The following is a 21,957-nucleotide window of genomic DNA, read 5'->3' on the forward strand; positions in this document are numbered from 1 at the left end:
AATGGCATCTTCTTGCTTTTCTCTCTACCTCTCTTGTGCACAGTGTCTGGCTTCAAAGACCAGTGGTGAGGGGAAGTTTTTCACTTTTTTTTTCTCCTGCCCACCAATAGAAGCTGCCATATTTTCTGCTTGCCAGACTTGTATCAGACCCCTTCTGACCTCTGTGATGGGACTTGGACTGGGGAAGAGATTTAGAGAGTGTGGTATCTTTAGGTTGACCAAACAGGAAAAGCAGCAGAGATGAGAGTGCCTAAGACTGGTGAGAGGGGAGTCGGAGGATAGATGGCGGGACAGAGGAGAGGTTAGAAGGTGGTCAGAATTAGAGATGCTGAAGCATTGGAGATGGTAGGGATGAAACTGCAGGTGTGGGAGGGAAGAGGGGGCAAGGTACCAACTATTTTCCCAGTAAAATGATTTCCCCTGAAATGATTGCAAAAGATGCAACTTAAAGAAAGCCTCCATTTTCCAGTGGCCGGTGAGTATGCAAATTAGCACATGGCCTCACACAAAATTAGATCTTGAGGGGGGTTTTTTGGTGCTACAGGGAGGTTTTCTTCAGTCACTCCATTGCCCTACCTTACTTTCTTGGCTATGATGCTTCTCATCTTCCAGGCAGCCCTCTTTCCCTGCCACCCCCACCCATCTATCCATTGTCCCTCTTTCGTCGAACTGTCTCTTTCTCTGCCACTGTACATCTTCATTGCCTTACTAAGAGTATGAGCAGACATACTGCTGTACCTTTTAAGAGGAGGAGACTTGCTGCTCATCTGCTGCTGTCATCTCTTTGCTTCTAACTCACCGTAACTTAAGCTAAACAGCAGTCATTTCCCACTGCTTTGATTCACCTACTGCAGGTTAAAAGCAGGCAGATGGAACGGGCGCACTGGATTCACCTACATCATCATAAGGGTCGGCCGTCTGCCAAAGAGGTGTAAATGTTCCATCTGTTCACATCCTAACAGTTTCATAATATAAAATAAACACTCAAATTAATTGGATAGACTTGGCTACCGTGTCTTCCTAACTTGTCCTTGATTTGTATTTCGGTTTTCTGTCAGGGATTGTGTTTGGAATATAACTTAGAGCAGGGCTGTCCATCTTCTAAGCAGGTGAGGGCCAAACACCTTGCATCAGTGGGGGCTGCACACCCATGGACGACATCAGGGTAAGCCACAAGCCTTCCCAGGCTGCAGGCCATACAGACATCCCTGTTGTATCACATAGGTGCTCCTCCGCACTGCTACATTTTGTGCCCCCTACCCCTGCAACTGCTGCACAGTGCACCTGCAGGGCTCTAGGTTCACCTTCATCTATCCTGGCCGTGCTGCTCTGTACCACCTCACCCTGGGACAGGAGCAGACACCCAAAGTCAGAAGACGAAGGAGGAGGCCAGAGACTCTAGCTACTGCTGCAGCCAGAGTGATGGTGGGAAAGTTGTCTGGGCAGGAGCCTGGGAGCCACAACTTAACCCAATTGCACAGTTGGCTAAGTTTCTTGATTTACAGCTAAGTATTTAGGCCAGAGCCGGGCAAATAATTTTTTTTCCACTTCAGCAGCTGAACCTCTCGTTGAAAAAAAACGCAGTTCAAATCCCAACAAACATATATATTGTTAAGATATGTTAATACATAAAATACATTAAATATGTTAATTAATATATTAATATATAGATATATAATATATTGTATTCATTATACATATATATTATATATAATATCATTGTCAATATATATAGTACTTCTTTATTTATTTATTTAATTTATTTATTCCTTCTTTACAAAATGAAAAAAATGAAAAAATCCAATTGATCTAGAACAAAACATTTCTTGTTTAAGCATTAGTCTAAAAAACAGAAAAAAAGCAAAGGATATGAATGTCTGATTTTTTTAAAGAAAAAATTGCCAGCAGCAACTGCCTCTATCTTTTTTTTTTCCTATCACTTTCTGTTCCCAAGAAAATGCCTTGTACCCTCTATCATCAGATATTTTGGACTGGGGGTGAGCTCTGTTTGTCCTGTTGATGCTTGCCCACTTTGGATAATTCAACACTCCCTCTCATAAAGCCTCATAAGTACTAATGCTAACTAATTCAAATTATATGAGAACTTGAAAACAACAAAACTATTCAAAGCCTTTTAACTGTTGATATATCTTAATATACCTTAATATGTGTATTTCCTTATGGTTATTTAAAGTATGTTCATTCTGATTCTGGGGGCTTGGTCAAACAACAACCCAGAGCTTAAGATGGTAATAAAATACATATAATCTTAAGATTTTTCTCCTCTGCATCCTCTGATCGTTAGCCAAAAAATGCTTACAACAGAACAGAGTAGAATAGAAATCCTTTTACCATACTTCACCTCAAACCTTGCAACAAAAAGTATTTAGCTTCTAATGGATAAGGAAAAGGGTGCTCTAGGGTCCCCTCACAGAGACGAATTCAGCTGACATCAGTTGACAGCATGTCACACAAGGAGATTAGCAATTTCTCAGATAGCCAAAACTGAAGCCATTCAGTGGTTCCTAGAGCTCCTTTCCCAAGTCACATACATGTTAAGAGTAAGAAATCTTTAACTAACCTATCAGTGGTCATGTCTACATGAGATGCTATGTCGCCATAGTGATGAGCTAGGGCAGTGTAGCTCATTGCTATAGTGACGTCCAGTTGGAGGGCAGGAACTATGATGCTGAGGCTACTGCGCAGTAGCAACGAGCTAGTATAGTAGGATTGGAAATAACCCGTGTACTGCTGGGACTGCGCAGTAACGGCGGTTACTGCGCAGTTGGGGGCACATGTAGATGCACCCAGTATGATTTCACGGTGGTTCAGGCTAAGGCATAGCCATAACAGTCCTGACCCACCCAACTCAGTCACTGTGTGAATGGAGTTTAATTAAATCTAATAAGAGGCTGTTCTAGTTTTCTACCAACTATCTTGAAAAGAAGATGAATAGGGATGATATGTAATATTTCAAGGTATAAATAGTTTTAAAACGGTTGCAATACAAAGAGTGAACTGTGCTGCCAGCCCTTTAGTGATGGCCTGTCTACCATAAATTGGGGCCTGCCCAAACATCCATTCCTAACTATACCATTGGCTCATGCCTAGCCCAAAAGGCCTCATGTAAGTTTCAAATCAAGCCTAGCAAAAAAAAGCCCAGGAACTCTAAATGCAAACCCAGTTCTGTTCCAGAAAAGTTTTGGTTGTAACACACAGGCAAAAACTCAAGTGAGAACTTCTTTGCTAGGGATAAATTCTGCCCTTTGCCAAATAGTGCAAATGCCAAATCAAAGCACATTTCAGCATTCATTGCCTATGACAGAGAGGATGTACAGTTTGAGGGATCTACTGATAGGGTCTGAGTCTCTGGCCTCAAGTTGTTGAAAATTAGAAGTAAGTTTGTTGAAACCAGCAATCCAGGCAGGATTGAGGAGCAGGAGAATCAAGTCCATAGGTCTGTCTGAGAGGAGTATGAACATAGGGAGAAACACATGGTCAGTCTCTAGTCAATAGCTAGCCCAGCATAGGAAGGTACCTTTGTTGCTGTCGCTGTGGCCATAGCACCCCAAATGCTCTAAGTCGGGGAACGGAGAATTCTGAATAAACACAGATCTTCCAAACCTCATCTCTGAAGTTCTGCGTAGAGATGAGAAAATGCTGACAGATTAGACAGAAAAACAGACTAAATTCTACATTATATGTAGAACGTTTTTATGGCTTGTTCCTCATGTTATGGCACTTTAAATTGGGTGTACATGTAGCACCCTTCCTATTTATGCGGCGATTAGCATGTTAATTGCAGCACATATATAACATGTAGAGTGGGCCTGAGTGACATGTCTGGGCCCCCGTCTTCAGTGTGTCACAGCCAGGTGGTATTTGTAACTCCAACCTTTGTTTAAATAATTAGAATATCTTTCCCTCTTGAACTGAAACTAGTGATATGTAAAGATGCAAAGTACAGTTCATAAAGTTAAGGCTATGCATATAGCAGCATTTTAATAGATGCAGTCTGTTGGCTTTGGATTTAGGATCCAGATACCTTGTTCCCAGGAGGGTCCCACCCTCACACTGACCATGACCTTTCCATTCGATGATAGGCAAATGTATTGATACACAGTGATAACAGAAAGAAGCAATGCAAACAATCGAACAATTCTATATATCGACCAAAGCCTAGGGCTGTCATCAGAGTCAAAGTACATCTGGCCAGCACGCAGTCTTCACTCTGAGGCTCTTTCTCTTAGGTGTCAGATGTCAGCTGTCTGGATGTGGGATGCTGAGGCCTCCCCACCCCCACAGTGGGGTGTATGAGATGGGTTGGTTGTATTCCCTCTGTCCATGGTGGGCTTGGAGACCCTTCCTGGGGGATGGGGACCCCTCTCAGAGAAAAGGATGGAAAGGAATAGAAGGAGGGACCCTCTGTTATTCTTATGTCTCTGCTTTTGTTTTCTCCTTCCCTCTTAATGACTCCTGATGATTCTTGGTCCATGGCTCTCTTTGGTTGGTTGTCTTTCTGTGGTCACATGTCCATGTAGCCTGCCAGGCCTTCTCCTAATTTGGTCTGTTCCCCCAAAAACCAGGCCTCAGGCCCCCCTGCTCTGAGGCCTTGCTAGCTGGTACCACTTACCTCATGTTATGGGCAGTACGGTACATACTCCCCTGGTTCCCAGAATCTGTGTCCTTGTTGTGTTTGACAACCTATCTGCCCTGAAGACTGTGATCTTGTGTTATGGTATGCCCCCTCAATTCTTAGGCTGTGTCCCTCTGTTGGCCTTGTTGTCCATCTGTTGTCCATCTGTCCATCTGTTGGCTCTGCTTCCAGGGCTGGGAGTGCCCTGGAAGCAGATGGGCTGTCTAACACAACAAGGGGCTGTCTAACACAACTCTGGGTGTTAGAACCAAGCTCTTAGAAATTAATTAACCCCCCTGCCCATCTTGGCCCCTTCTAATGCATATATCTATACCTATAAGCCAGTTCCCAAAAAACAAACCTTTAAATGCCATTTCTAAGCCAACACAGTCTTGTACTGGCTTTTTGGCTTGAGAATTAGCCAATCTTCCAGGCCTGGCAAGGTATTTTTTGTTATGACGGGGAAGTGGGCAGAAAACAACAGAATGCAATTCAACAAGGAGAAATGCAAAGTGCTGCACCTAGGGAGGAAAAATGTCCAGCACACCTACAGCCTAGGGAATGACCTGCTGGGTGGCACGGAAGTGGAAAGGGATCTTGGAGTCCTAGTGGACTCCAAGATGAACATGAGTCGGCAGTGTGATGAAGCCATCAGAAAAGCCAACGGTACTTTATCGTGCATCAGCAGATGCATGACGAATAGGTCCAAGGAGGTGATACTTCCCCTCTATCGGGCACTGGTCAGACCGCAGTTGGAGTACTGCGTGCAATTCTGGGCGCCGCAATTCAAGAGGGATGTGGATAACTTGGAGAGGGTCCAGAGAAGGGCCACTTGTATAGTTAAGGGCCTGAAGACCAAGCCCTACGAGGAGAGACTAGAGAAACCGGACCTTTTCAGCCTCCGCAAGAGAAGGTTGAGAGGCGACCTTGTGGCTGCCTATAAGATCATCACAGGGCACAAAAGGGAATTGGTGAGTATTTATTCACCAAGGTGCCCCCGGGGGTTACAAGAAATAATGGCCACAAGCTAGCAGAGAGCAGATTTAGATTGGACATTAGGAAGAACTTCTTCACAGTTCGAGTGGCCAAGGTCTGGAACAGGCTCCCAAGGGAGGTGGTGCTCTCCCCTACCCTGGGGGTCTTCAAGAGGAGGTTAGATGAGCATCTAGCTGGGGTCATGTAGACCCAGCACTCTTTCCTGCTTATGCAGGGGGTCAGACTCAATGATCTATTAAGGTCCCTTCCGACCCTAACATCTATGAATCTATGACGTGAAATCATTGACGTGTTCCAGATTATCATGCATATTACATAAGAATTTACACAAAATCATGCTTACCTGAACACCAAAGAAACAGAAACAGTTTCTTTGAATTGAAATCCACAAACACACTGCCTAGCAAGCTCTGTGCCCAGGATGCCCTGCGTCTCTAGTATCTCTCACAGTTCCCATTTGTTGTCTTTATTGACCATCTTGCTTCTGGTGGTCATAACCTGTTGGCAATAAGTGTTTCAGCCCCTGTCTTTTCAAGTAGGGAAACCCCTTGGGCTATGCAACTTAGCTTTTAACTTCATTTTTCTTTCAGTACTTTAAAGGACTTGATTGCTGAGGGCCTTGTCACATGGGACACTTGGCACATGTTTTATCTGAGATGTAGTAAGCATTACTGTGCCAGATTAAGAATTAGAAAGGGTTCTGAACAGTCTCATATTAATGCTTACAATGATCTCAGGTTGCTCTGGACAGGGATGGAGTTGTCTGTGCCCCCCTCCCCATCTACTGTTGGCTGCCGCAGCTTGCATGTCTGCCTATGAGGATGTGCAACCCCTATGCTTGGAGCCTGCACCCTCCCTGCTGCATGCCCAGTGCTGCCTAGCCTGACAGCGCCTGCCCCCAGTACTAGGGGGGAGGGTCTCTGCCATTGGCAATGTGTTCAGGGAGGCACAGGGAGCCAGTTCAAGACTTCAGTGCAGTTTCGGGGCTGGGACTGATAATCACTTGACTGCAGCATGCTGGAGCTGGTTCAAGACTCCAGTGCAGTATGGGGGCTGGGACTAATAATCAGCTGATTGTCCATCCCAGCCTTGGCACTGTATTGGAGCCAGTTCAAGACTCCACAGTGGTACCAGGACTGGGACTGACAGTGAGCTGTGCTCACATTATCACCGTGGAGCAGTCTGATGGTAGCTGAACACGTGTTCATTAGTATGATCTGGAGATACTTTCCCCACAAAAAGTCCTAACTTTGCTACAGTACGATTACATTTAGCTTGTACTGCTTGAATGTGCAGACATTTGCATTTTAAGTGCAATTAACTTGTCCTAAGGGTAGCGTGCAGCATGGCCCTGAGGGTTGTCTAAACCGCAGTCACAGTGACTGCCTTGTCACATAGCTATACCCACGCTAACATTACTTTAGCCAGCTTGGGGACGGTAGTAGGCCAGCTACTGCATTGGTTGGGACTTAAGCTAGGTAGTTTAAAGGTATCTACAGTCTCCGTCTCCTTGTAGGGTAGACACATGACTTTTTCATCTGATCCTGACTACCAGCACAGGGTACAACTTTGCATTTTTTATGAAGTGATTGTCTTTGGATTCAAGACTTACCTGATGGCACTTTTCAGCATATGACACCTCTTCGGACAAGTGGTACACAAACAGAGCTGAATAGGAAGCTCTGCAGACACACATACAAGGGTGAAACTTTTATGATGAACTTATAATCTTTTGTGTTACGTCATCGGTGCTGAATGATTGAGGTTAATGGAAGAGTCACTGTAGCAATACCCCCGAAAGCTCTCATTGTTATTTTTAAAATTGAGAGAAATTGCTCTCTGACTGAGGTTTTACCTGTGCACTCTGTGCCTGGAGTGAATTCTTGTAATTGCGTTGAAGACATCCTAAAGGAAAATTGGGACAAATCCTATACTGAATTTGTGTGAACAGGAATACGTTACAACGCCTGCATGAAAACCTTGTCATGGTCCAGGGGCTGCAGTGGTTTTTTCATTGCTAATTATGTAGTGCATTAGATTCCATCTTCCAAGTCAAAAATAGAAAATTAAAGTCACAAATGCAATATGCAGCTGATGAAGATGATCTGTATGTTGTGTGTGTGTGGGCGGGGGGGGGGAGGGGGGAGGGGACACCTACTTACAATAAGGAGCTGCTTATGGTATTATTGTTGATGATGTTATTACCATCAAATGGTTTGTACTGTGAATTCCATGGTTCTTATAAAGAATTTTTAATAGAATGGCACTTCATTATATTAGCTTTTGACAGCTGGATTATTAAAAAGAATCAATAAGCAAATGCCACAATAGCAATAGGCAATACATTTGTAATTTCCTGTGCAAGCTACATAAATCTTAGCTCCTAGCAAGCTTTAATTGTAATAAGATATGCGCAAACATTTTGGGTCCATGTGGGTAAATTCATAATTTCCAAGCTCCATCAAACTGTCTATAATGCAGCAGTCTCCTGAAAGAACTTTGATGTATTCCTCAAGGGATTTGGGTAATTCGAGGCTACCTGTGTGCTACAATGAAAACATTACTTTAAATCTACATTTAAAGACCTAGTCTTTTTTTTTTTTTTTTTTTTTGCTTGTAAGTCAAGTTAATGATAAAAGCAACACCTTTTTAATGAGGATTGAACTCTGAAGCTTCAGCTGTACATTGCAGCAAGTGGTGCTGTAGTCGCTCATTGGTGTCTGGTGGAACCTTTCTCTACATCCACAACTCGGACTCAGCTCATTTAGCGGCTGTCTTTTGGTGAAATGGGCTCTTTCTGAAGGTCCCCTGGTGGTGCTGGTGGTAGGAATGAGAACAGCATATGGGACACTGCAGCGATACGGAAGGAGCCTGAATTATTGTGCAGCTGGCTCTTCTGTCTCTCTTTCTTTCTGGGATATTCTCTGCAAGGAGACAAGGCTGTTCTCCACAGGCAGCCAGTCAATAAAAGGTCCACACTACATTTGAGTACCAAGGCCACGACACAGATCCAGAGCAAGGTGCAGTCAATTAGAGAGATTTCACTTTTTTTTCATCCAAGCCAATATCAGGTCTCTCTTCTCAGGTCTATGTTTGAGGGACTGTAAATGTGATAAGGTGACAAAGATTTGTCTTCCCTCCTTTTCATCCCTCCAGCAAACTCCGTAGATTCATCTGAGGATATGGGTGGCAAGAAAAGTTTTTGGCTTCCTGGCATGCCTTGGGCGTCAGGAGGTTTCAACAAGGATAGATGCACCCTTTAGAATGGAAAAAGCAATCGGGACTCATGGTAGAGGTGATATCTTTTAAAAAAAATCTAGTCGGTCTAATAAAACATACCACCTGGACCACATGTCCTGATTGCTTTTGCCTCTAGACCAATATGGCTACAACCTGGATACCTGACCCATGAGAATGGAGTATTTATTGCTATTGCAGTAGGTATCGCCTGAAGGCCTTCCATTAGGATGAACTGTCATTTGGGATGGGATGGTGAAAAAACACAACCCCACCACACAAAATAAATCAGAGAAAAAAAGGAGGGAGAGAAGGGAAGTATTTCTAGGACCCATTTTAGAGATGGAAAACTGTGATACCAAGAGGTGGAGCAGCTGACTCAAGGACACACAGGAAATCAGTAGAAGACCTGGGAATTGATTATCTGTTTGGCATCTAATAACAAATTCATATTTTTTTCTAAGTATTATGTTGCATTAAGTTAATCCTATCAGCAAAAGAATTCAGAGAATAAGGGAAGATTTCAACATTTCTCCCACAAATACAATACTGGGTTCATAATCTTTAGGATTCAGTTGTCTGTAAAGAGCACACTGCTTTTGTTTTTATGGATGGTGGAAGCCTGAATTAAATATGCTACTTCACGTACTGGATCTTCATTAGGTATTAGCTGTCTTTCTGCTTTTTCTCATATTCTAGGAACAACTATGCATTTATTTTAAATAACTCAGGCATAAGCTTTTCACAGAATTTCAGGAAAGTGGTGTCATGTGCTGAATCATTTTGTCCATGGTAGTAACTGCACGGTCTTTAGCACATTCTTTCCATAATCTGTTCCATAATATGTTTTGGACCTTAACCATACAATATACAGGCACTGGGGTAGTATTTGGCTGACAAATCCACCCAACTTGTTGTATATGTTCTTGACTCTTCTCCTTCAGCTGACAGACATAATAAAATACTGAAAATGAGTCCCAGAACTCCCCAGCTTGGGACTCCTAATTTGTGCCAAGACCTTTATAAATTACTCTGGCAATGCAGAATGGTCTTAGATCAGACTGAGTTCAGTTTTCTCATACTTTATAAAGTCAGCACAGTGGAAAGAGGCCTTTGTATAAATGGGAGTTTCTTCTGTGTACTGGAAGATGTCTCTCACAAAAATAGATTATTTAGAGGATTCAGAGGGAGGGGGGAGGGGTATTTATTTATACCTCTGAAGAAATTTTAGCTAAAATATGATCGCTGTTTGTTTAATCTTACCTCTACATTTCTTAAGTGGGTTTATAGGTGTGATGCCTGCTCTCGTAGAGTTGGAAGGTCAGAGATATATGTTGAGAAATACAATGGAGATCACGTCCCTTATTCCACATCCTTACTTGAGATCAGAACATTTTTTATTGCTCTTTGCAGAAGAGAGTGTACCAATTGAAGCCAGGAATTGCATTTTCCCTAATATAAATGCACCAGAATAGCAAAGGCCTTAGGGCTCCTGGATTTGGATAAGAAAGATCTAATGTTCTCTCTTGTGACTTGGATTGATTCACCTTCCCCCCCCCCCCCCCCCAAGCTATGTACTGTACCTGTTTTGATAAGCTGTTGTGTTCTTTAAGAAAAAATAATTAAATCATCATCAGTCCCATTGATTTGTCTCTTGTGCTGCTGCTTAAATTATTTGCTCTGGTGAACATTAAAAGAATGAAATTACATGTTTAGAGGGCTAATCAGAGTACAAAATGTACAATAGAAAAAAATAACTTATTGAAGGCTGCTTTTTTTTTTAGTGCTAGCCAGTATTACTTATGTTGCCTGTCTCATAGCTAGTGATTTACTCACCATTTGCCTCTTAGATAACAGTCATTTTTTATTGACTTTAAAGCTTTGACCAAAGAATAAATGAAATCTGTATCAATTCCAGGTTTCCGCAGAAGTCAGCTGAAAGCCAGGTCTCCTCCAAAATGGTCTCCATTAGTCCTGGCTGTTCTGCAGTCAGAAGCACACTAATTTTATTTGGCTATAGCAGAGCTGGCTAGCTCAGAAGCTGCAGATCAGTCTGGGTGCAATGTGCTGACTCTAATATCTGTGATGTGCTGAGAACGCTGCAGCCCTTTGTCGTTCCTTGGAGCCCAGGAGAGAGAGATTCGACTGAGGTCTGGCCCAAAGCATTCTGCATGCCGCATTCATTGACCCAAAGTGCTCTCAGCGCTAGCCTCGTGGTTCCCTACACTGTTTTGGTGTTCCCTGTTCCCCAATTTTGCAAACAAGTAGGCCTGAAATGACCCAGAGAGGAGGTGCCACCCTAGGTGTCAATCCAGACTAAAGCTCAATTTCTTTTCAAGCAAGAACCACTGATAATTTGGAGTTACTGTGATCAGTGTTGTCTGTATTAGGTATGGGGTGGACAGATGACTGAGAGCTAGTTCTGATAATGGAAACAGTTTAGCTTTAGCTCTGTGTGGACAACTGCTTCTCAACAAGGCAAATTACCCCATGTGGAGCTCTGTGCTTTTGCAACAAAACTGCTTTGATACCAGACTCTGATGCTGTGCTAACTTATTCTGCTACGTTACTTATCTCTACGCTGCTCCCTCCATATTGTTCAGCTTAGATATATACTGAGTGATCACCACCATTCCCAATGTCTACTTCCACATTATTCATCCAAGTTAGTTCAAATCCAGGATCCCTATGGCCTTTGCTATTCTGGTGCATTTATATTAGGACAAATGTAATTCTTGGCTTCAATATGCAATTGCTACACGCTCTTCTGCATGAGCAATAAAAAGTGCTCTGATCTCAAGTAAGAATGTGCAATAAGGGATGTGCTCTCCATTGTATTTCTCAACATATATCTCTGACCTTCCAACTCTACAAGAGCAGACATCAAACTTATAAACCCAATTAAGAAATGTAGAGGTAAAAATAAACAAACAGCGATCATATATTTTAGCTAAAATTTCTGCATAAGTATAAGTAAATACCCCACAACTGAATTATCTAAATACTGTAATCTATTTTTGTGAGACGCATCTTCCAATACAATTGTCAAGTGATTATGAAGCTTTTCAAGGATGTCTGTACTGTTCTTCACATCTGTAGCAGGAGGGCTTAGGAAGTTACTAGCAAGAAGCTCAAGAGTAGAGAAACAATGAGAAACTTTAAGGAGAATCCCTTTCCCTATGCTAATGAAATTCCTTCTTCAAAAGTTACTTCCTACATGGAAAGCTTTAACATTATCCCATATGTTTCCTCTGAAGGATGGATCTTTCTCGTTTTCCTGACATCATTGTGGTTAGCTTTAACATGATTACCAACCTTGGTTTTTAACTCATTTACTGACCAGAGTCTTTCATAGCTCAACTCAAGGGTATCAAACTCACCTTGTGCCCTGGGCTAGATCCATCCCAGAGCATGAGGAAACTGTGGTGGTGCAGCAGTGGCTCCAACCCAGAACTTGTGGCAGTGGTGACAACTCTGGCTCTGAGCCATGTGGCAGTGGTTCTAGCTCCTGCTGCATGTGTTGTGCTGGAGCTGGAGCTGGAGCTGTCATCACCTCATGCTCCAACTCCAACTCCAGCTCCAGCTCCAGCTTCAGCACTGGGCACAGTGGCAGCTGGTGTCCAGGGAGGCAGATCCTTGGCAGCATCGATAAGTGAAGTGCCTGGGTGGTGACTGGGACAGTGCCAGTCTTTGCTTGTCCTCCTGCCACTGACTGCCATATCCACTGGTGTCTGAGAGCCCCAGATTCTCAGACACGCCACTCCCCCCAGCCATGGTGGTAGATCGGTGGGCTGGATAGAGTAGGTCCATTGGCTGGATGCAGTCTGTGGGCTGTATGTTTGACACACCTGCCTTAGGTAAAGGTACAAAAGCTGTTTGACGTATCTTCAGTGTGCTAAAGTACATATTTGAACCAGAGCTCTATGGGCAGAATTAACAATTCAATCTGGTTGCTGGTGAGCAAAGTCCTTAGGCGAATTTATGAGTCTATTGATTTCCATAGATTTCAGTACACACTTAAACACCTGTGTGAGTGTTTGGATGAAGGGGTGTGGAATTACTTACGTGCTTAAAATTAAGCAAATATTTTAATCGTTTACTCAATTCTGGTCAGAGTGGAGGAGATGGGACTCTCTCTCTTTCCTTCTCTCTCTCTTTCTCTTCCAGTTAATACTAGTGCACAAAAGCTATCTTGATTTCATGATACAAACCATGATGCATATTATGCTGTGAATTATAATTAGGGCATATTTTCAAAGACCCATCTGCCATTGTTCTGTATGAGTCCATGATGCCTTCAATCTCCAAAAGATTTCTAATTCTGAATTGCTTTTACTGAAAATAATCTCTTTATCACTCAGAGTAAATTTTGGCAGGATCTTTGTGAAGCTGTAGCATCTGTTATGCCAAGATTACCTTTTTAGGTCCTAGAAATTAAATTTCTGCATTTTAAGAATAGTTTTGAAAACTCTTATTGTCTAGAATTTCTTAGGACTTAATTGATATAAAACAGTGGTGCTCTGTCTTTTGGCTACACCGGCCTGATTAGTGGTATGTGACCAGTCTGTGGGCTGGGTTGGACCCTGTGCTGTGCTGCATGCTGGGATTGGGTCTTGGGGCCCCGTGTCACCTCTGTGTGCCAAGACTTGGGCTCTGGGCCCTGCGCTACCTCCACCCAGCTCTGCACGCTGGGATTGGGCTCCATGCCACCTCTGTACACCGGGATCTGTTTTTGGGGCACTGCACCACCTCTGCCTGCTCCGTATGCTAGGATTGGAGTCCTGGTGCAGCGTGCTACCTCTGCTCGGATCCTCGCAGTGGGATCAGGGCCCCGGCACCCCGCGTTGCCTCTGTCCAGCCCCATGCACCATGATCGAGCTCTGTGCACCTGATCCTAGAGTTCAAGGCCTTGGCTGGCAGGGCATCCCATGGAGCCTTGGGAAGCCCCACAGACCCAGTTAACACTGCACTGGGGGCTGGATTTGGTCCATGGCCTGGGGGTTGAGCATCCTTGGTATAAAAGATGATTAGCTATGACTTAAAAAGAGCTTTCGCCTGCTGTTGTGGTTCAGCGGTAGAATCCTTGTCTACTATTTTTTTTCCCCCAGACACACATACAACTATTGCCATCAAGGCACCTGATGCCTGGATACCATTTAGCCTTTGCATACTTTCTAAAGGGGAGATGGGAGGTCTGGGCAGCCTCCACTCCTCCATACTTCTGTCAGGGCATACATGTTGATGGTCCTGGTGACCGCTCATACGTACACCATGATCCAGAAGGATTGATGGTTGCCTACTGTTTGAGAGAGAGCTTGCCCTCTTTTGGTATTTAGAACATTTATGAACCAGTTTTATTGAGGACCTATAAGAGATTAAAAGCCCCTTTAGTTTCTACAGTTACTATGGAAGCAGCACTTCAAAAAGCACCAGAACGATTTGGCAACAATAACAGTATTGTTGTTCTGAAATCTGTTTCTCGTGGCTTCTCGTGAAAATGCAGGATGGCTGGATTAAACAGTTTTTTCCACTTGGATGTTGTGTGCTAGAATGAACCTCTGTATTTGTCTCACGCTCTCAGGACATTTGTTCTATTGGAGATGTGTCTTTCAGTCTTACATTAAAGTGCACATTTCTTTCTTGGTTCAGAGTGCACACTGTCTGGTGCCTACACCTCTACATCTATAAAATGACAAGCTATATGCTGGTGCACTGGAAGGCTTTAGCTTTGTGTAAAACCTGTGTATAAATATCTAGTATGGGCATAAGTAACGTGAACACTTAGTAAGGCTGGGAAAATAGTTTACCAAACACTTTACAGTGACTGAAAATATAATCGTGACTTTGAATGATGGGTTTAAAACTGTGACCGTTCTTCATTCTTTGAACATTACTCCCAAATTCAAAATGGTTGTATTTTTGCTAAGGTTATTATCATCATTTAATATTCATATCACTGTTGCAAAGTATGGAGTCTCATTGTGGTAAGTACTGTACAAATGTAAACAACATGTTAAAAAAACCCCCAAAACTACTTGTTTCCCAAGAAAACTCCTTGTTATGTTTAAATATACAGTTATCCAAGCCATTATCCCTGAAAACGTTATGAAAAAAAATGATCAAAATCTAGAAATGAGGATGTCACCCTCTGTGATATGCCATTTCTTCAGCTTCTGCATCTTTTATGGTTTAGCTGGTTTTTATTTTACCTTTTTGCTTCTGTTAACTGTCAATGCTTTAAAACACAGTTAGCATTATGTTCAATTTCCTTAGCCATATAATGAGGTAAGCAAATCCAGGATGGTCAGAGTTAGTTTAACTACCCCTGAGAACTTCATCCAAGCACAAAAGCAAATACCTATCTCTTCACCAAAAAGAAAAAAGAATCCCTTTTTAGGGGCCTTTGTGTCCTCTGACACTTATCTCAGAGGTGCCTATTGATTCTGATGCTTCACATATCAACTGAAACTTTGTATTGATGCCAGAAAAAATTCTGTAGACCTTCATGAACTTGAGAAATGAGCTGGTAAAAGAAAATCTGTAGTCAGCTTGGAGCAGTTTGGAAGGGATAGAGAATCTTACAGATAGGGGATGGTGTTGGGGTGCCTAACATTATCAGCTTCATCTGAGATGACCAAAGACAATGCTGAACAATTCTCCCCATATTACTTTTCGACGTACAGTATTTTTGCAACTGGTACATACTGGTGTTCAGTCATACTGGAATGTGAACAGATTGGTGTTCTCATTCCTGCTTTTTTGAATGTGATGACAGCATCAATCCATGTCTGCATGTTAAAGGACTTTTATGCTAAATTCCATAGATATGAGCTTCTTTAGGAGGAAGATTTTACACACAAATATCGCCCTTGCAATGCAAATTGTCTCCCTTTCCAAAGGGCCTTGCTGTTTGCAAGAGAAGAAAATGTGTAGCTTACTGTTTCAGGCAGGTTAAGTTCTACTACTCTATTTACTACCTTCTTCCAGAAGATGTGCTTTCTCTCTTAGCCAAGGATGGGTGCCTTTTATACAGGTGATTTACAGGATTGTAGAGCATTTGCCTTGGTGCCTTTAGCAATGTTTAAAGCAGAGATTCTCAACCAGCATGCTGTGAGACCCACCCAAGGGTGCTGCAGCAGCCAGCCCTTGTGCCAGGAGGAAAGCGATCTCTCTTCCTGCCTGATGCCACATGTCCCAGGATACTGCAGTCAAGCAGCACTGGCAGCGGCTCCCTGCCACCCAGTAGCTCTCACCCAGGCCACTCTTGCCCTCCCAGCAGCAAATTGCTGTGCATGGGCAGATGCAGGGCTGCACTTTTAAACCCAGTTCATCCCCCACTGTTCCCAAGCTCCTGGGGTTAGCAGGAGGGGCTACTCCAGTCATTAGCATGCCAGCTGCCAGAGGAGTAGTCATGGTGGCAGGGGCTGCCTTTGCACCTTTAAGTAAAGGCCAGGAGCAGGGCATGATGACCCTGCTTCTGCCACCATCCCCTGGCACCAGCTAAATATTAGCTCAGTGTTTCTCAGCAGTGCTGCTAAATTCCAAAAAACTTATGGAGTGGTGCCATAGTTTGAGAACCACTGTTTTAAAGCACAATACAATATGCAATATACAGGGCAGAGAATAAATGTAAACAGTTTAATTCTTAGCCCATTTTAGTGGGGAGCTTTAAGAGTCTTTTTTTCTTTTTTTGCTAGTCATTTACTGAGTAGAATGATATATTTTCATTGTATATGCCAATTGTATTACAAACATAATGATATTAAAAGTTGGGAAAGATGAAGCAGGAATTCAATAATTAGTCTCTCTAAAAAAGAAAGCAATGACAAGATGCATTAATGATTCATTTACAAAGGGGGGTAAAAAGTAATTTAAATTAGTGCACCTGTTAATTTGGCAGCCAAACCAAACAAAATACAATTATACATTTGGAAAATTAATATTTCTGGCACTGAAGCAAAGCAGAAAATACAGCTCTTGAATGAAAACCAGAAACTGTACATGCATGGATCTCTGTCATTAGGGAACCTTTAATTGTGCATCTTGTTTCTAAGTCAGAATAACTGCCAGTTAAAAGTAACGTTAAAGTTTTCCTCTCTAAGTTTTCTTTCCTCCAAAACCCTGACACTATGGTATGATATTGGTTCCAAAGACTTTTTATAAAACCCCCAAAGAACATTAAACCATCCTTTTATTAGGGAATTAGTCCAAGTAATCCCTCTATCCTGCTTTCTTCCTGACTTCAGACTAGGATGGCTAACTACCTCTCTCTGCTTGTGGCAAGCCCATTATACTTTAGTGATGCTCCATACCCCTCAGCGCGGCAGAACTTCTGAGCACATGATACAATATCCTGCTCCAAAGTGTGAATGCTACAAAGGAATAAGCAGATTCCAGATTGAAACATCAAATATAAAAACATGCGCTCAACTGGAATATTTCCTGCATACTCTATTTTGTGGTCAAGTGCTGCCATTTCAGCCTTGTTTCTTGTATGCTGTGCGTGTATATACATCTTGCTTTCAGTCATGCAAAACGGCAGTCAACTTACAGGCCATGTATGTCACTCTAGTACCTCTATGCTTACACATCATACTCTCTAATTTCATCCATTGATCTGTAAGGGTCAGCAAAACTGTGGGGCTGGTATAACAAAGGAAGGGCGATAACTTTAGAAGTTTACTTGTAACCAGTAGAAGTAGTGTAGGGTAGTTCACAGCATAACTGACAGCCATGAGCAGCTTATATATGTGATACCAGATAATTTTAATATCAGCAGTTATTAAATATTTCTTCAGAATCCTTTTCAATGATTATTTATTAACTACAGACAGAAGAATAATAGTCCTGTGGTGAAAGTGCCCGCCCAGTTCTCGGGAAATGTGCATTCAGTTTCCCTTCATATTGCAGATCTTCTATCTGAACTTCAACAATGTCACTTTTACTTTACAGTTAGGGCTGCCAGGCTCTGGATGGGCTCCTAAGGGAAGTGGTGCTGTCTCCTACCCTGGGGGGTCTTCAAGAGGAGGCTGGACAGATATTTGGCTGGGGTGATATGACGCCGGCACCCGTTCCTGCCTGGAGCAGGGAGTCAGACCTTATGATCTGTTTAGGTCCCTTCCAACCCTAAGCACTATGATACTAGGGACAGGTTTGCAGGGTTGATGTGGCCTTTGTTGGGCAACAGGTCAATTAAACACACTGTCCTGCACTGCTCTGCATGGGACTACCCCCTGACCAGGAAACTGTATATCGTTCTGCTCATGCATGACTATAGATTGCTGAGTGGCCGTGCAAATTAGCCTGCCCCTTACAGTGGTGGAAAGATTGGTACATTGCTTCCAGTTGCAGGATTTAGCCCCCATAAGTGGTGTGTTTGGGGGTGCTGCTGTCTGGCACGGTAAATCTGTGGTTAGACATCATCAGAAACTCCATGCCTCGGTTCCCCGTCCATAACTTGGGGATAATAGTACTTCCCTGCAACCGAACTTTATCTGCATATAAAATGAACTGTTCCAAACAGGAGATTTAACCACACCTTCAACTCTCCTATGAAATATGAACTTTCATTTCTACCCGGGAGAACTTTTACAGTCTTTTCTCCTATGCCCGAAAAGGGTGCTTGTGCCCGCAAGCTTGCAATTCAAGAATTTTTTTTGCAAAAATCTAGTTGGTTTAATAAAAGATATCACCTCTACCACGAGTTCTGATTCCCTGCAACAGAAACATTTTCTGAGGATAAATCCATTAAAGACTTCTTGCAGATGCTGTGGTAATTGTGGCTGTATAAGACTGTAAGAGAAACAGTTTGCTCAGAACTGTACAAACTTAGCTGCAGAAACAAAGCTACCCCACAGGCCTTAAAACTGAAACAGCCATTAGGAAAACATAAGCAAAAAGAGATCTTACTCAAAGGATTTATTTAGCAATGAACATTACTGGCTTTTAAATATCTGATTTATGCGTAACAGTAATTTTTTACTTTAGTGATGTAAAACTGGCAGGCATGCAAGAAGAGATGAAGTTTCAGGAGGGATTTGAAAGAAGAACGGTTATTGGCTTTTGTGTATTAGCATAAATAATGATTTCCTTTAGAATAAACATAGTGCTAATAATGTGCACTGTGACTCCATGATCATTAAAAAAAGACTTTCTCTACAGAGGCTGAAGGCAGCACAGGGAACCAGAAGGGAAATTTATTATTATTTGGTTCCACTGTAGTAAAACCTTGGAAACCCAGTCAGTAATTCATGGGTGCAAATGATTAGGCTTGCCGATAAAACCAGGTGTGCCATTTTCAGCAGACAAAGCATGCTAATCATCTATTGTCAACTTGTGAAATTACTGAATGCATCACATTGGACCTGTGAACTGACAAGCATCCCTGGCAGGCGATGCTCAGTTTATAAGAGTACCAACCAAATGAATTGTGCTTAATTTCAAAATAACAGTTGCAGCCTGCTACATCTTTGGCTCTTTTTCTTCCTTGCAGGGTCAATGATTGTATCTTGAGGGTGAATGAGTTTGATGTGTCAGAAGTCTCGCACAGCAAAGCAGTGGAGGCACTAAAAGAGGCTGGTTCCATTGTGCGATTGTATGTTCGTCGAAGAAGACCTATTCTGGAGACTGTTGTAGAGATCAAGCTGTTCAAAGGCCCTAAGGGTAAGCATGAAAAAGAGAACCTTTTTGTCTTGACATTTTTTGCACTTTGCTGCATAATTTAACTCTTTGTTATACTCTACCTGGTACCTCAACCTGAAGGGTTGTAGACTGGCTGAGCTGCTGTTGTGTGTTGACAGCAGAAGTGAAATGCTTCTGGACTCCAAGTTTTGGGGCTGTTGGTTGTAGCTGTGTTGGTCTAAGGACATATGCAGACAAGATTCTTTGGGTAAATGTGATATCTTTTATTAGACCAATGAAATAGTTGGAAAAATTGTTCTTTGCAAGCTTTCGGGTACAAACACCCTTCTTCAGGCTCAGGGAGAGCCTGTGTTTGTACCCAAAAACTTGCAGAGAACAATTTTTCCAACTATTTAGTTGGTGTAATAAAAGATATCACATTTACCCAAAGAACCTTGTCTGTCTTTAGACTGCAAGGACATTAGTTCAGGATTTCATGTTTTCTCTGCAGCTGCCGTTAGCCTTGTAATAGCATGTTTAAAATTCAGGTAATTAAGGAACTCTGGTCCCTTTTAGATTATAAAATGATGATTGCAAAAACTGTTCAGTTCTTGCAAAAGAAACACAGGGATGCAGCAGAAATGTCTGTCTGTAAAATGTCTGACACTCCTCCATCTTTCAACCTATCTCTGCTAAAGCTTCAGCATTTACCTTTAAATTTAGGACACTGTTGGTTATGGCTGTCTTGAATTCCTCTTCTTTCAAAAAGGTCATATGACCACCTCTGACTTCTCCTTCCAAAGATTTCTCTCTTCCACAGCTATTGTTGAAATGATAAGCAGTAGGAATAATCAAGATAGAAGGGCTATGCTTTATTAGGCAATATTTTTTCCTGCATCAAAATGCCATGGACGTCTAGGTTGAAACCTTCACTGCCCACAGACATAAATCTACCATATCGTCTTTGGCTGCTGAACTCTCTGGCTGCTGGAGGGAAAGACTTTCTGAATCGCAGTATTTTATGGAAAACTGAAAATAAAATTACCTGTTCCAAAGCGATTCTATGTTTATGTAAAATGTTTCTCATTACTGTTTGTTTGAAGACATGCTTTTTATTTCTTAAAAACTCTTTTAATCCCATTGCTTATTCTCACATGAAATTGCCGTTTTTTTAACAGTCTCTTAATTTGCATAGGTAGTAGCACCAACAGAACTTTCCTTTAAAAGAATGCATTTTGGAAACTTTGGATGCCATTCTGAGATTATATTTGGTTACTGTGATTCATTGAAACTTCTTGAAACATTGTTCAATGGACTACTGAAAGACAGTGCTGCTCCCTCCAGTCTTGCATATCAGTATTTAAGAATATCACATCTACTATTCCCAAACAATTAAATGTGCGTTTATGGGAAGAATTTTGCCCTGAGAATCCAGAATGTTGTAATAATACTAATTGGACTTTCAAATGCAAAAGAACGTATTTGGGGTCTGTCGCTATGTATATTCAGCTGAAACAGTTCAGGGAGCATTGTTTTAAATGATGTGGGATTAAAGATGTGTGTAGTTTAGCCATCTTTTTGAGTACCTAAGGCTAAAGAAACTACATGTAACACATCTTTTCAGCTTTTGATGTGACACTAAGAAATGATTTAGTATGATTTGCCCAGTAACTGCATTGTGCAAGTGAAAAGATATTAGCTTTTGCTAATAAATTATTGCCAAATATTTTCATTTAGGGTGTATTGCTGGAAAATAGATATGCGTTTTACTACTGGTACACAACCAAGTAAACACACAAAAGAAAGGCATGTATGATAAACTGAAGATGTTTTACTACCTGTTGCTTTAAATATTGAATTAATAGTTCTACTGTTATGAATGGGTGTGTCTACACGTGCTTTTACACGTGCCTCAACTCAATGTGCATTAGCCTAATGCGCATTAAAGTGATTTAGGCATTTGTCTACATGTGCATGCGCTGATACATATTGACGTGGGTGGGTGGACTGACATGGGACTAAAGTGAGTCCCATGTCAATGGATACACACCGTCTTGATGTCCATTAGTGCATCTACATGTTCGTTAATGTGATTTAGCTATTCGCACATAAATTTCATACTGCAGGCTAGTCTGTGCTGTCTGCTCCAGACGGCAGGGCTGACCCCGCCCCTCTGCTCTCTAGTGGGAGCAGGGGTGGGGATCTGGCCAGACACTAGCCCGGCATGGCTCCCTAAAGCTAAGAAGACAGAGAGGGAGTTTATTCCCCACTACCTCCCCTCTCCCCCTGGGAACCACATCTGGGGTCTGCCTGGCTAGGCAGAGCAGTCCCTGTCAGGGTAACACCCTCCCCCCCCACCCCCTTCAGTGGCAGGGGCAGTGGCATGGCCAGAGTTGGCCAGCCCTCGTGGCCCCACCATCCTCTTGCCTCACCTGCCTCGCTTGCCTGAGGTGCTGCCCTGGCTGGTG

The 21,957-nt window shown here is 42.5% G+C and overlaps 1 protein-coding gene across 10 annotated transcripts in view; it reads left to right on the forward strand.

Annotated features, from left to right (window-relative positions):
- The window catches only part of DLG2 (discs large MAGUK scaffold protein 2), a 1,595,452-nt gene that overhangs the window by 1,075,108 nt on the left and 498,387 nt on the right, over positions 1 to 21,957 (forward strand). For all 10 annotated transcript variants that reach the window (XM_059722034.1, XM_059721995.1, XM_059721996.1 and 7 more), the window contains one exon: positions 19,362 to 19,531. In XM_059722034.1, coding sequence (XP_059578017.1) covers positions 19,362 to 19,531 — 170 coding nt within the window. The remainder of the gene's footprint in view (positions 1 to 19,361; positions 19,532 to 21,957) is intronic.

Source organism: Alligator mississippiensis, chromosome 1, assembly GCF_030867095.1.
Source record: "Alligator mississippiensis isolate rAllMis1 chromosome 1, rAllMis1, whole genome shotgun sequence".
In the NCBI taxonomy this organism is placed as follows: Eukaryota; Metazoa; Chordata; order Crocodylia; family Alligatoridae; genus Alligator; species Alligator mississippiensis.